The following is a 15728-nucleotide window of genomic DNA, read 5'->3' as shown; positions in this document are numbered from 1 at the left end:
TAATAATAATAATAATAATAATAATAATAATAATAATAATAACCTTTATTTGTATAGCACTTTTCCTGCAAACGTTGCAGCTCAAAGTGCTTTAACAAAATAACAAAATAATATAAGAATGACTATAAGATTTAATCAAGTCAGTACATTACATACAAATATATAGATTCATCAACTAACATTAATGTCATTTAAAGTCATTTTAAGGCAATATTAAAAATATGGGTTTTTAGTCTTGACTTGAACATGTGCTGAGGTTGCATCCCTAATGCAAACTGGCAGTGCATTCCACAATCTGGCTGCATAAAATGAGAATGCAGCCTCACCAAATCTCTTCTTTTGTGCATGTGGTACACAGAGAAAACCATTGTACGGCTGACAACGCTTTTAAAAGTAACGTGTTCGTCCAGGAGAGTTAAAGATGACCACAGACGGAGACCTGGAGATCAAAGAGGCGTTCCAGCGGGCCCAGAAGGGCCACACCAACAGAGCCGAGCTGGTGGCCAGCCTCAAGGCCCGCTACAGCAAGGTAGGCAGGGTTCCCACGGGTCCTTGAAATCCTTGAAAGTTATGGGGCTTTTCCACTAGAGGGCTGACCCGGGTCAGTCCGGGCTGGCCTGCTTCTTTGGCGCTTTTCCATTTGTCGGCCTGGGTCGGGTCGGGTCGCTTCTTTAGCTACCCATCGTGAGCATGGCCGACCCCTTCCACCCCGGCCACGGCCTCCTCACCCTGCTTCCCTCTGGAAGAAGGTTGCGGCTGCCCAAGGCACTGAAGGCCCGCCACAGGCTCAGTTTCTTCCCCTCAGCCGCCAGGCTGATAAATGACTCTGGCTTCCCCCTCCCCCCCGCCCCCAAGTCTGCCCAGGACTGAATATGCACTGGACTCACTGTAAAAACTCTGCACTGCACTTTATATATGTTGCACTATCCAATGCACTGTTGTCTGTCCTGTGTTGTCCTGTTTTTTGCATTTGTTTTTGTATACATGTGAAAAAAGTATAAACGCACTTACTGTAATGCCGAAGCAAATTCCTATATGTGTATGCATAATGGCAATAAACGTTATCTGAATCTGAATCTGAGCAGGAACCATAGGGCCGAAGGGTACCTTTTTGCCAGGCTGCGTGTGACGTGTGACGCTGCACACCGTTGATTGGTCAATGGAAATCGTCATCCCATGTTCATAGATTTCTTCGCTAACCGCCATCTTTAAATACCACATTCGCTCTTGGAAAATGTCACTACAGTTTCTGTAATAGCTTATTAATAAAGATTCGAAAAATTATGCAGACCATCGTATTATCTTAGTTTAATGTCATTTCAATGCATCATAGAACTTTTATTTACAACAAGCATAACACAAAAAATCGCTATTATGCACCGTCTTTGCCCGTGAATAACACCGGCTGTGAAGGTGGTACAAACACAATACTCCTTTGCTAACTTCACCATCGGTATACGGTCATTTTGAGCCCTTAACCACCACGCTGACACCCCGAGAAGTTATGCTTTTAACCGTAAACTCAATGAACCGGGAGTTCACACGCTGCTGCTCGCAGCACCGCGCCTGCTGGTTGAAACTCCCGTTGACAGCGGGGCGAGAGAATCGTTTTAACAGGGAATTCGCTCCGCGCTGTGTCGACCGTGATAGCAGTGTCGTATGGACACCATTCAAATGGTTTTGGATTCCCTGTCCTCTCCCCTATCCGGACACGTTTGAATTGTTATCCTAACCCACGGTAACTTACAGTTATTAACCCGCAAAGGGCACCGTCTTTGCCCGTGAATAACACCGGCTATGGAGGTGGTACAATCACAATACTCCTTTGCTAACTTCACCATCGGTATACGGTCATTTTGAGCACTGAACCACCGCGCTGACACCCCGAGAAGTTATGCTTTTAACCGTAAACTCAATGAACCGGGAGTCCACCCGCTGCTGCAAGCGTATCTATAACGAACGCGGAGATTGAATGAGCCCCGCGTCAGTCAGCCTTTCCGTAGAAATACATCGCTCCGTTATATATCTAACGTTACATGTTTTAAGGCTGATCTTTTGCGATCGGCCATTTTTGCCGATCACCGATCGAGTCATTTGGAGTGAAATCGGCCGATTTAAATCGGTGGCCGATAAATCGGAGCATCCCTACATCAAACACTCAAATCTGTGCAAAAAAACGTAGTTTATTGGGCAAGCTTTCGTTCATAGACCTTCTTCTTCAGGCATTTATATTAAAACACTCTATTGATACTCTTCACTTCCATTCTTCAGAAACTAAACTACATTTTTTGAGTTTGGAGTGTGTGCGGAGGCTGTTATTTTGCACTTGACAAAACCAATTAAAATAATGTGTTTTTGTTTTCACCATCCTGACGCTGTCTAGCTGGAGGACAAGACGGTGTTCCACCAGGAGTTCATCCACTACCTGAAGTATGCCATGATCGTGTACGAGCGCGAGCCCGCGGTGGAGCACGTCATCGGGTTTGTGTCCATGTTCGCCACAAGCTTTCAGTCTCCCCCGAAGGAGGGGGGGGAGGAGGAGGAGGGAGATGACGATGATGAGGAGGAGGAGGAGCACCCTTTCCTGAGCTACATGTTCACCTTCCTGCTGGAGGTATTTTAACACAACACACACAGCCCTAACGCACACACACACACACACAGCCCTAATGCACACACACACACACACACACACACACACACACACACACACAGCCCTAACAAACACACACACACACACACACAGCCCTAACGCACACACACACACAAACACAGCCCTAACGCACGCACGCGCACACACACACACGTACACACACAGCCCTAACGCACGCACACACACAAACACAGCCCTAACGCACGCACACAAACACACACACAGCCCTAACCCCCCCCCCACACACACACACACACACACAGCCCTAATGCACACACACACACACCAGGGTTTCCGTTAACCGGTAATTACCGGTCTTTGTCCGGTAAAATTTGTTGAAGTCCGACAAATTGAAAACTCGTCGGACATAATGTCCGGTGAAAATAATTCCCTCTAAGCACAATTTGAATACAATTCGCTAAAGTTCACATTATGTATTCAAATTGGCTTCGGGCCACCATTTTCAGCTGAGCACCAAACACACACACACTCATACACACACAACACTGCCCGAGAGAGAAGGACCCGCCCCCTTTAGTTAGCGGCTAACTAAAGGGGGCGGGTCCTTCTCTCTCGGGCAGTGTTGTGTGTGTGTGTTTGGTGCTCAGCTGAAAATGGTGTCCCGAAGCGGAGCGCCTTAACTTTATCGCACAATAACAAGGATAACAAACGAAACGGACAACATTTACACTAAGATGGAGACAAACTTCAGCGATATGATCTAACAGCCGGTCTTCAGGATGACATACAGACCCGTATGAGCTTACAGGGCTATCCCCTATCTATCTGAGAAAAGGCATAGGCCGGCTGTAACATCGAACGGAAATTAGCCTATACGCATTGCAAGTTAATTTAAAGCCTATTTATTTTCAAAGAGTTGTATTCTATTTTATTTTATCTGATAAAAGGCATATGAACGGAAATTAGGCTAGCCGTGTCACGCCAGAAGCCTACATGCTTGCACTGTTCAATAAAATGTTATACATCTAGACATTGTGGTATTTCTTTATATACGTATCCCAGCCTGCCTATCAATCGTTTCTCAATAAACAGTTATGTTCTCCTCATTGTCATACTCCCGAGTCCGATTAAGTATGATTTGACAGGCAGCTAAACGAAATGCCTTCCCAACCAGCGAGACCTGGGGGGTATTCCATCAACGTCGCTAAAGGAAAATCTAGGCTTATTTTGACAAGTCTCGCGAGATCTATCAAGATATGCCTGGATCTTTTTAAGAGTCTCGCGAGACTTAACGAAATAAGCCTAGATTTTCCTTTAGCGACGTTGATGGAACACCCCCCTGGTTATAGAAATGACGTTGTTTTATTGATTAAAAAAAAGGGTAAAACTGGAAAGAGAAAATAGAAAACTCACATTAATCCCAAACAATTTAACAAACTTCAGTTAACGTAATGTGGAGTCCGTTCATTGATCGATGCTGTCTGTTCAGTTCCCAGTGAGGCGCCCGTTCAGCGCTGGACATAATGGCATAGCGCGCATGCGAATCATGTTATATTATATAGCTCGCATCTAATCGTATCGGATGAGAAATAGACATTAAATGGCATATATAGGCCGCTACACAACAGTAATCACCGCGACAAACAGCTATATTATATTTTAATATGATGACCGGAATATATCACGTTTGTCCGGTAAATCGAAATCTTCCCGGACACGGTGTCCGGCGGCAATTTTTTCTAACGGAAACCCTGACACACACACACACACACACACACACACACAGCCCTAACAAACACACACACACACACACACACACAGCCCTAACGCACACACACACACACACACACACAAACACAGCCCTAACGCACGCACACACACAAACACAGCCCTAACGCACGCACACAAACACACACACATACAGCCCTAACGCACGCACACACACACAGCGGTCTATATTGAACAAGAATACTATGAACTACATGGTGAACATATCTCAGCGATGTTTCAGGATTTCCTGTTTTTTTTTCTTCTCTCTCTTAACGTTCTCTCCATCCCTGTTCTCTCTCTCCCCCCCACCCTCATCCCTCCCTCACTCCATCTCTCCCCCACCCTCATCCCTCCCTCACTCCATCTCTCCCCCACCCTCATCCCTCCCTCCCCCCTCCCTCCCTCTCTCTCTCCACCCTCATCCCTCCACCCTCATCCCTCCCTCACTCCATCTCTCCCCCACCCTCATCCCTCCCTCCCCCCTCCCTCCCTCTCACTCTCCACCCTCATCCCTCCCTCCCCCCTCCCTCCCTCTCTCTCTCCACCCTCATCCCTCCCTCCCTCCACCCTCATCCCTCCCTCACTCCATCTCTCCCCCACCCTCACCCTCCCTCCCCCCTCCCTCCCTCTCACTCTCCACCCTCATCCCACCCTCATTCCCTCCATCCCTCTCTCCCTCCCTCCGGCCGCCCCCTCAGTCCCACAAGGCCGACAGCCGCGCGGTGCGTTTCCGCGTGTGTCAGCTGATCAAAAAGCTGCTGGGCAGCATGGCGGCGAACGCCGTGATCGATGACGACCTGTTCGACAGCATCATCCAGGCCATGCTGGTCCGCGTCACCGACAAGTTCCCCAACATCCGCATCCAGGCCGTGCTCGCCATGACCCGCCTGCAGGAGCCCCAGAACCCAGACTGTCCCACCATTAAAGGTAATGTCTGTCTGTCCCACCATTAAAGGTAATGTCTGTCTATCCCACCATTAAAGGTACTGACTGTCTGTCCCACCATTAAAGGTACTGTCTGTCTGTCCCACCATTAAAGGTAATGTCTGTCTGTCCCACCATTAAAGGTACTGTCTGTCTGTCCCACCATTAAAGGTACTGTCTGTCTGTCCCACCATTAAAGGTACTGACTGTCTGTCCCACCATTAAAGGTACTGTCTGTCTGTCCCACCATTAAAGGTACTGTCTGTCTGTCCCACCATTAAAGGTACTGACTGTCTGTCCCACCATTAAAGGTACTGACTGTCTGTCCCACCATTAAAGGTACTGACTGTCTGTCCCACCATTAAAGGTACTGACTGTCTGTCCCACCATTAAAGGAACTGACTGTCTGTCCAACCATTAAAGGTACTGACTGACTGTCCCACCATTAAAGGTACTGTCTGTCTGTCCCACCATTAAAGGTGCTGTCTGTCTGTCCCACCATTAAAGGTAATGTCTGTCTGTCCCACCATTAAAGGTACTGACTGACTGTCCCACCATTAAAGGTACTGACTGTCTGTCCCACCATTAAAGGTACTGACTGTCTGTCCCACCATTAAAGGTACTGACTGACTGTCTCACCATTAAAGGTACTGACTGTCTGTCCCACCATTAAAGGTACTGACTGACTGTCCCACCATTAAAGGTACTGACTGTCTGTCCCACCATTAAAGGTACTGACTGTCTGTCCCACCATTAAAGGTACTGACCGACTGTCTCACCATTAAAGGTACTGACTGACTGTCCCACCATTAAAGGTACTGTCTGTCTGTCCCACCATTAAAGGTACTGACTGACTGTCCCACCATTAAAGGTACTGACTGACTGTCCCACCATTAAAGGTACTGACTGTCTGTCCCACCATTAAAGGTACTGTCTGTCCCACCATTAAAGGTACTGTCTGTCTGTCCCACCATTAAAGGTACTGTCTGCCTGTATTACCATTAAAGGTACTGACTGACTGTTAAAGGTACTGACTGTCTGTCCCACCATTAAAGGTACTGACTGTCTATCCCACCATTAAAGGTACTGACTGTCTGTCCCACCATTAAAGGTACTGACTGACTGTCCCACCATTAAAGGTACTGACTGTCTGTCCCACCATTAAAGGTACTGTCTGTCTGTCCCACCATTAAAGGTACTGTCTGTCTGTCCCACCATTAAAGGTACTGTCTGTCTGTCCCACCATTAAAGGTACTGTCTGTCTGTCCCACCATTAAAGGTACTGTCTGTCTGTCCCACCATTAAAGGTACTGACTGTCTGTCCCACCATTAAAGGTACTGTCTGTCTGTCCCACCATTAAAGGTACTGACTGACTGTCCCACCATTAAAGGTACTGTCTGTCTGTCCCACCATTAAAGGTACTGTCTGTCTGTCCCACCATTAAAGGTACTGTCTGTCTGTCCCACCATTAAAGGTACTGACTGACTGTCCCACCATTAAAGGTACTGACTGACTGTCCCACCATTAAAGGTACTGTCTGTCTGTCTCACCATTAAAGGTATTGACTGTCTGTCCCACCATTAAAGGTACTGTCTGTCTGTCCCACCATTAAAGGTACTGACTGACTGTCCCACCATTAAAGGTACTGACTGACTGTCCCACCATTAAAGGTACTGACTGACTCAGGGTTTCCGTTAACCGGTAATTACCGGTCTTTGTCCGGTAAAATATGTTGAAGTCCGACATATTTAAACCTCTTCGGTCATAATGTCCGGTGAAAATAATTCCGGTACATAATGTCCTCCCTCTCTCCCTGCCTAGCCTACCTGTTGATCCTGGAGAATGACTCACACACACACACACTATAAACACACTGACCCTCCCTCCCTCCCTCCCTCCAGCCTACATGTTGATCCTGGAGAATGACTCCAACGCGGAGGTGCGTCGTGCGGTGCTGTCCTCCATCACCCCCATCCCCCTCACCCTCCCCAAGATACTCACACGCACCAGGGACGTCAAGGAGAACGTCCGCAAGCTGGCCTACGAGGTACACACACACACACACACACACGCACGCGCGTTGGTAGTCTGGGTCAGGGAGAGTGAGGTTGTGTGTGTGTGTTTCAGGTTCTGGCTGAGAAGGTTCCCGTCAAAGCTCTGCACATCGCCCAGAGGGTCAGTCTGCTGCAGGAGGGCCTGCACGACTCCTCAGGTACTGTGTGTGTGTGTGTGTGTGTCTCTGTGTGTCTCTAGTTGACTATCTGTGCAGTATAGTACAGTGGATTGTGTACATAGCCTTTATTTATGTAAACCAGCTCCTTACCTTCTTGTGATTTTATTCTTTTTCTAAAAGTTTTTTTTTTTTTCCCTTTCCTAACACCAGGGGAGCCACCCCTCCTAAATGTCGTTGTTTGGTACCTGTACTGTAGCAATGACAATAAAGTCCATTCATTCATTCATTCATTCATTCATTCATCTGGGTCTGTGTGTCTCTGGGTGTCTGTGTGTCTCTCTGTGTGTCTCTCTGTGTGTCTCTGGGTGTGTCTGTGTGTCTCTCTGTGTGTGTCTTGGTGTCTCTGTGTGTGTCTCTCTGTGTGTCTCTGTGTGTGTCTGGGTGTCTCTGTGTGTGTCTGGGTGTCTCTGTGTGTCTCTGTGTGTCTGGGTGTCTCTGTGTCTCTGTGTGTCTCTGGATGTCTCTGGGTCTCTCTGTGTGTCTCTGTGTGTCTCTGGATGCCTCTGTGTCTCTGTGTGTCTGTATGTCTCTCTGTGTGTCTCTGTGTGTCTGTATGTCTCTCTGTGTGTCTCTGTGTGTATCTGTGTGTCTCTGTGTGTCTCTGTGTCTCTGTGTGTCTGTATGTCTCTCTGTGTGTCTCTGTGTGTATCTGTGTGTCTCTGGATGCCTCTGTGTCTCTGTGTGTCTGTATGTCTCTCTGTGTGTCTCTGTGTGTCTGTATGTCTCTCTGTGTGTCTCTGTGTCTCTCTGGGTCTCTCTGTGTGTCTCTGTGTGTCTCTGGATGCCTCTGTGTCTCTGTGTGTCTGTATGTCTCTGTGTGTCTCTGTGTGTCTGTATGTCTCTCTGTGTGTCTCTGTGTGTATCTGTGTGTCTCTGGATGCCTGTGTGTCTCTGTGTGTCTCTGTGTCTCTGTGTGTCTCTGTGTGTATCTGTGTGTCTCTGGATGCCTCTGTGTCTCTGTGTGTCTGTATGTCTCTCTGTGTGTCTCTGTGTGTATCTGTGTGTCTCTGGATGCCTCTGTGTCTCTGTGTGTCTCTGTGTCTCTGTGTCTCTGTGTGTCTCTGTGTGTCTCTGGATGCCTCTGTGTCTCTGTGTGTCTGTGTGTCTCTGTGTGTCTCTGTGTGTCTCTGTGTGTCTCTGGATGCCTCTGTGTCTCTGTGTGTCTCTGTGTCTCTGTGTGTCTCTGTGTGTGTCTGTGTGTCTCTGTGTGTCTCTGGATGCCTCTGTGTCTCTGTGTGTCTCTGTGTCTCTGTGTGTCTCTGTGTGTAGTATAGTTCTCCCCAGAGTAACCACGCTCTAACCGTCTCTTTCGGGTGCTGTATGTTGTCTAACGTGTGTGTGTGTGTGTGTGTGTGTGTGTGTGTGTGCAGAGCCGGTCAGGGAGGTGGTGCGCTCCTGCCTGCTGCCCGCCTGGCTCCGGCTGCTGCAGGGAGACGTGTTGGACCTGCTGCACATGCTGGACGTGGAGAACTGCAGCCAGACGGCCCTGGACACGCTGAGCGCCCTGCTGTCCTCCTCCCCCCCCCAGGGGGCGCTGCAGGACGCCATAGGGCTGGGGGACAGGTACACACACACACACACACACCCCCCCAGGGCCGGCTGGAGGACGCCATAGGGCTGGGGGACAGGTACACACACACACACACACACTGGAGGACACACACACACACACACAGACATACACTTGTAGATACATATTGAATGACACTAAAAGTTACTGATGTGATTGTGTTTTTTCTGTGTGTGTCTCCCTGTGTGTGTGTGTGTGTGTCCCTGTCTGTGTGTCCCTCTCCGTGTGTGTGTCTGTGTGTGTATTATGTCCCTGTGTGTGTGTGTGTGTGTGTGTGTATATGTCCCCCTGTGTGTGTGTGTCTGTGTGTGTGTCTGTGTGTGTGTGTGTCCGTTTGTGTGTGTGTGTGTCTGTGTGTGTGTGTGTGCCTGTGTGTGTGTGTGTGTGTGTGTGTGTGTGTGTGTGTGTGTGTGTGTGTCTCTGTCCCTGTCCCTGTCCCTGTCCCTGTGTGTAGGAGGCTGATCCCGGTGGAGTCTCTGAGCTGTGAGCGGGTGCTGTGCTGGAGGGCTCTGTGTGAGCATGTGAAGGCCCAGGGAGACCAGGGGGAGGAGCTGCTGGAGCGCCTGCTGCCTGACGCTGCCACCTACGCTGACTACCTGTCTGGGTAACACACCTATACACACCTTAATACACACCCTAACACACCTCCTAACACACCCTAACACCTACGCTGACTACCTGTCTGGGTAACACACCTTAATACACATTAATACACATTAATACACCTTAATACACACCCTAACACCTACGCTGACTACCTGTCTGGGTAACACACCGTAACACACCTTAATACACACCCTAACACTCACCTAACACACCCTAACACACCTCCTAACACACCCTAACACCTACGCTGACTACCTGTCTGGGTAACACACCTTAATACACACCTTAATATACACCTTAACACACCCTAACACCTACGCTGACTACCTGTCTGGGTAACACACCTATACACACACCTAACACACCCTAACACACCTCCTAACACACCCTGCCATCTACGCTGACTACCTGTCTGGGTAACACACCTTAATACACACCTTAATACACCTTAACACACCCTAACACACCCTGCCACCTACGCTGACTACCTGTCTGGGTAACACACCGTCACCTCTCTGTCCTCTGGCTAAAACTGCCTATGGTGGTGTTATAACCATGTTATAACCATGCAGGTACCTGAAGGGAGATGTTATAACCATGCAGGTACCTGAAGGGAGGTGTTATAACCATGTTATAACCATGCAGGTACCTGAAGGGTGTTCCAGTGATGTCGGAGGAGCAGCGAGCGGACTTCACCCAGCTGGAGATGGTGATGAAAAAGGAGTTCATCTCCCAACAGCTCATCCACCTGACTGGCTGTCTGGACACCAACGAGGAGGGAGGGAGGTGAGAGGGGGGGGGAGGGGGGGAGGAGGAGGAGAAGGGAGAGAGGGAGGGAGGGTGGTGGGAGGAGGAGGAGGTGAGAGGGGAGGAGGAGGAGGGAGAGAGGTGAGAGAGGAGGAGGAGGGAGGGATGGGTCAGAGCTGATCTGTATGTCACTGTGTAGGTCTGGTCTGCGTCCACCACACTGCTGGACAATGTGACAACGAACGTTAGCGAACGAACTGACGAAGTTAGCAGTTGGCCCTGTTTTGCGTCACTACTCTGACTACTGTTCCCATGATGCTGTGCTGCAGGAGGTGTGTCCTGGCGGTGCTGCAGGAGATGTTGAGGCTCCCAGAGACGCCCCCCTCCCTGGTGTCCCTCCTCACCCAGAAGCTGCTAAGCCTGTTCCCTGACGACACGAGACGCACGCAGGCCGTGAGTCACACACACTCACACACACTCACACACACACACACACACACACGCACTCACACACACACACACACACGCACTCACACACACACACACACACACACGCACTCACACACACGCACTCACACACACACACACACACACACACACACACGCACACACAGACATAGGGTACAATGTGTGTGTGTGTGTGTGTGTGGTCGCCAGGTGGCTGCGATCATCTCTGACGTGAGGGAGCCCATCGTGGCCGTCAGCCAGCCTGTGGGCGAGAACGAGCTCCGCAGGAGACAAGTCAAGGTGAGAGAACCAGGAACCTAGAACCAGGAACCTAGAACCAGCAACCTAGAACCAGGGGAACCTAGAATCAGCAACCTAGAACCAGGGGAACCTAGAACCAGGAACCTAGAACCAAAGAAAGATTTGCGGCTCAAAAACCGGATGGTTTTAGTGAAGGAAGTGGTTGCTTATTTCATTTCATTTCAAGCCTTTATTTCATCTCTGGGACCTGAGGGAGACCCTCGTGTTGGGTGGGCCGAGTGTCCAGGATGATCACTGCAACACAGTAAACACATAAACATGCACAGTGCAACAATACAAAACACAATGGACCAGTCAAGGCAGGTGCAGATAGATATGCAGTGGTCCCTAGTCAGGAGTGTGGAGCAGCCAATAAGAAGGCAGTCTTTCCATGCTCTGTACGCATACTGGGGACCTTTAGAGTAAGCCAGTTATTTGATCGGGTGAGTTAAGGGCCAATATTCTGACTTCAAATATTGGCAAATTCCCAAGTAGCGCCTTATAAATAAACAGATACCAAGGCCTTGTAAATAAACAGATACCAAGGCCTTGTAAATAAACAGATACCAAGGCCTTGTAAATAAACAGATACCAAGGCCTATTATAAATAAACAGATACCAAGGCCTTATAAATAAACAGATACCAAGGCCTTGTAAATAAACAGATACCAAGGCCTTATAAATAAACAGATACCAAGGCCTTGTAAATAAACAGATACCAAGGCCTATTATAAATAAACAGATACCAAGGCCTTATAAATAAACAGATACCAAGGCCTTGTAAATAAACTGATACCAAGGCCTTGTAAATAAACAGATACCAAGGCCTTGTAAATAAACAGATACCAAGGCCTATTATAAATAAACAGATACCAAGGCCTATTATAAATAAACAGATACCAAGGCCTTGTAAATAAACAGATACCAAGGCCTATTTCACCTGGTTGCTGATATGAACCTGGAACAGACGCAGGAGTTTAAACGGAACCCAGGTTCAAGACCAACACAGAGGCTGATGCTCCCTCCTTCCCTCCATCCATCCATCCCTCCATCCATCCCTCCCTGCATCCATCCATCCCTCCCTCCCTCCCTCCGCGCGCTTTGCTGCCCCAACTCCTTCTTCCTCTTGCTCCCTCTTTTTTTGAACCCTTCCTCTCTCTCTCTCTCTCTCTCTCTCTCTCTCTCTCTCTCTCTCTCTCTCTCTCTCTCTCTCTCTCTCCTTCTATCTCTCTCTCTCTAGAGAGTAAATGAAGTGAAGGTACGTGTCCTTGGTGAATCTAAGCAGATCCTGACGAGAGTGGGGCAGCAGCAAGTTTCATGATCTCTCTCCTCCTCTCTTTCCCCCCCCTGCGTGGTCCAGCTGGCGGAGGCGAAGGTGCGTATCATAGAGGCCAAGATGGGCCTGGAGGAGAGCGTGGCGGCCCAGGACTTCAGCGCCGCGGCCCAGCTGAAGGAGACCGTCCGGGGCCTGGAGGAGCACTGGGCCGCCCTGCTGCTGGAGGCCCAGGAGAGCTGCCAGACGGACAAGGACACGCGCGTGGAGAAGGTACGCACGCAGGGACGCATGGACACACACCCCGCAGAGAGGGAGAGAGAGAGAGACAGGGGGGAGAAAGGGAGAGACAGAGAGAGAGAGGGAGGGAGGGAGAGAGAGAGAGAGGGAGAGAGGGACAGACAGACAGAGAGAGAGAGAGGGACAGAGAGAGAGGGAGGGGGGGGAGATAGAGAGAGGGACAGACAGAGAGAGAGAGAGAGAGAGAGACAGAGAGGGAGAGATAGAGAGGGAGGGAGAGAGAGAGAGAGGAAGAGAGAGGGAGGGAGGGAGGGAGAGACAGACAGAGAGGGAGAAATGCAGCGACTGCGGCAGTTACATTCATCATGTCATTGCTCCCCGTCAGATATGTCGCCTTAAGATTGCACATGATCGACCGCCCGCCAACACACACACACACACACACACACACACACACACACACACACACACACACACACACACTGCAGACGTTACTCAAAGTAATGTATGTCTAAATGAATGTTTGTCTAAATACAACTGTTATCTATGGAATTAGGATGAACTGTGTGTGTGTGTGTGTGTGTGTGTGTGTGTGTGTGTGTGTGTGTGTGTAGACAGACCCAGACACCATGCTGCGGTGCCTGACCATGTGTCTTGAGCTGCTGAAGCAGATGAACATGAAGACCCGCATGGGGCCGACCATGACCGCCATCACCTCCTCTCTGGTACACACACACACACACACACACACACACACACACACACACACCACCATGACCGCCATCACCTCCTCTCTGGTACACACACACACACACACACACACACACACACCACCATGACCGCCATCACCTCCTCTCTGGTACACACACACACACACACACACACACACACACACACACACACACACCACCATGACCGCCATCACCTCCTCTCTGGTACACACACACACACACACACACACACCACCATGACCGCCATCACCTCCTCTCTGGTACACACACACACACACACACCACCATGACCGCCATCACCTCCTCTCTAGTACACACACACACACCTGGGTTTCCGTTAACCGGTAATTACCGGTCTTTGTCCGGTAAAATCTGTTGAAGTCCGACATATTTAAACCTCTTCGGTCATAATGTCCGACGAAAATAATTCCCTCTAAGCACAATTTGAATACAATTTGCTAAAATTAATTTCTCACATATTCTGATTCCTTCTACATTAAAAAAGACGAATATATAGGCTATATTTTTTTATTTGATTATTAATGTGTAGACTAGCCTACGCGATGAACAAACAGCGGCAGGGTTGCCAGATGGGATTGACAATTTACAGCTTAACTAGTCCGCTAAATAACCGCTAAACCCAGTAGCCCATTCGGCGGTAACCCGCCCCATCTGGCAACCCTGTCTCACAACGGCGCGAGTAGTTTGTGGTTTGCGGAGAGTGAAGGTACCTTTCGGGAGTAGTTGTGAGGGAGAAATTCGTCAGTTAATTTAGTTTGATCTAGTCTAAATAAAACCACTGCAGTGACAGGAGTCAAGGTTATTGTTCTGCGTGTTTTGGATGTGCTAGAGCACAGTGAATGACCACCGAGGGCCGTGAGATGCGGCTAGTAAAGGACGCTAGCCATCTCAACCCCGTTCATTGATTGAGCCTGCCGTGCCCGTTCCAGCCCTGAGTCAGGAGATTCAGAGTACAACATCCTCCTGGCTACCTCTTCTACTCCGGGAGTTTCCATTGAACTTTCCTCCTCTACATTCGTCCATCTCCACGTGCGCTACTATCGACAACCTGGGCTACTGGTACCATTAGATTAGGATTGATTAGATTAGGTTGACAATACCACACTACATTTGAGTGTAGGGATATCAATGTTATATATTTGTGTATGTTTTATCTTTATGTATTAAATTTTATAATTGTTCCACATTTGTGACCTGTCTTCCCCCCACTCAGTTATTCAGTCGATGTCCATCATTTTAGTTCAATTTAGTCTACCTATAGTGTTAGAGTTTAATTTGTGCCACTAAGTTGAAATAGTCCACGGGTGTGTATCCCCCCGATACATCCTCCTCATTCTCATACTCCCGAGTCCGAGTAAGTATGATTTGACAGGCAGCTAGACGTAATGCCTTGCCAATCAGCGAGACGTGGTTATAGAAATGACGTTGTTTTATTGATAAAAAGGGTCAAACTGGAAAGAGAATATAGAAAACTTACATTACTGTCGTGAAACTATTTAACACACTTTAGTTAACGTAATGTGGAGTCCGTTCATTGATCGATCGATGCAGTCCGTTCAAATAGCCATCAAAAGCTGAACTAGGCATACTTAAAATTACCAATTACATACTCAAATCCCATTAATGCAATTGAAATAAACATCTTAAAGTAGCCTACAGTCGTAATTCAAAGTAGCAAAGGTGACTAGGCTGCCCAGTGTGGCGCGCGTGCAGCCCTGGACATATGCCATAGTAGCGCATGCGAATCATGAAAGCCTATATTATTATATAGTTTGCATCTAATCGTATCGGATGAGAAATAGACATTAAATGGCATAGGCCTATATAGGCTACACAACAGCTAATCACCGCGACAAACACCTATATTATATTTTAATATGATGACCGGAATTTCCGACACATTGAAATCTTCCCGGACACGTTGACCGGCACCAATTCTTTCTAACGGAAACCCTGACACACACACACACGCACAGACACACACACACCACCACCACCACACACACACACACCCCACCATGACCGCCATCACCTCCTCTCTGGTACACACACACACACACAGACACCCCACCATGACCGCCATCACCTCCTCTCTGGTACACACACACACACACACACCCCAACACACACACACGCACACACGCACACACCCCACCACACACACACACACACACACACCACCACCACCACACACACACACACACACACACACACACACACACACACACACCCCAACTACCCTGACTGGGGG

At 48.7% G+C, this 15728-nt stretch overlaps 1 protein-coding gene across 1 annotated transcript in view; it reads left to right on the top strand.

Moving 5' to 3' along the window:
• Nucleotides 1-421: 421 nt before the first annotated feature.
• LOC308149924 (condensin complex subunit 3-like) overlaps nucleotides 422-15728 on the top strand; it is a gene marked incomplete at both ends in the record, with an annotated part of 22747 nt that continues 7440 nt past the window's right edge. Inside the window, 12 exons of the mRNA XM_080522802.1 lie at nucleotides 422-529; nucleotides 2384-2614; nucleotides 5083-5311; nucleotides 7211-7356; nucleotides 7437-7521; nucleotides 8913-9105; nucleotides 9567-9716; nucleotides 10364-10504; nucleotides 10795-10918; nucleotides 11123-11212; nucleotides 12573-12758; nucleotides 13340-13450. Of these exons, the coding sequence (XP_080378928.1) occupies nucleotides 422-529; nucleotides 2384-2614; nucleotides 5083-5311; nucleotides 7211-7356; nucleotides 7437-7521; nucleotides 8913-9105; nucleotides 9567-9716; nucleotides 10364-10504; nucleotides 10795-10918; nucleotides 11123-11212; nucleotides 12573-12758; nucleotides 13340-13450 (1794 nt within the window). The remainder of the gene's footprint in view (nucleotides 530-2383; nucleotides 2615-5082; nucleotides 5312-7210; nucleotides 7357-7436; nucleotides 7522-8912; nucleotides 9106-9566; nucleotides 9717-10363; nucleotides 10505-10794; nucleotides 10919-11122; nucleotides 11213-12572; nucleotides 12759-13339; nucleotides 13451-15728) is intronic.

The sequence above is a fragment of the Nansenia antarctica genome (assembly GCF_963989245.1).
Source record: "Nansenia antarctica genome assembly, chromosome: 2".
In the NCBI taxonomy this organism is placed as follows: domain Eukaryota; kingdom Metazoa; phylum Chordata; class Actinopteri; order Argentiniformes; family Microstomatidae; genus Nansenia; species Nansenia antarctica.
The sequence above is the reverse complement of the archived record's forward strand: the minus strand, read 5'-3'. Positions and strand labels throughout refer to the sequence as shown.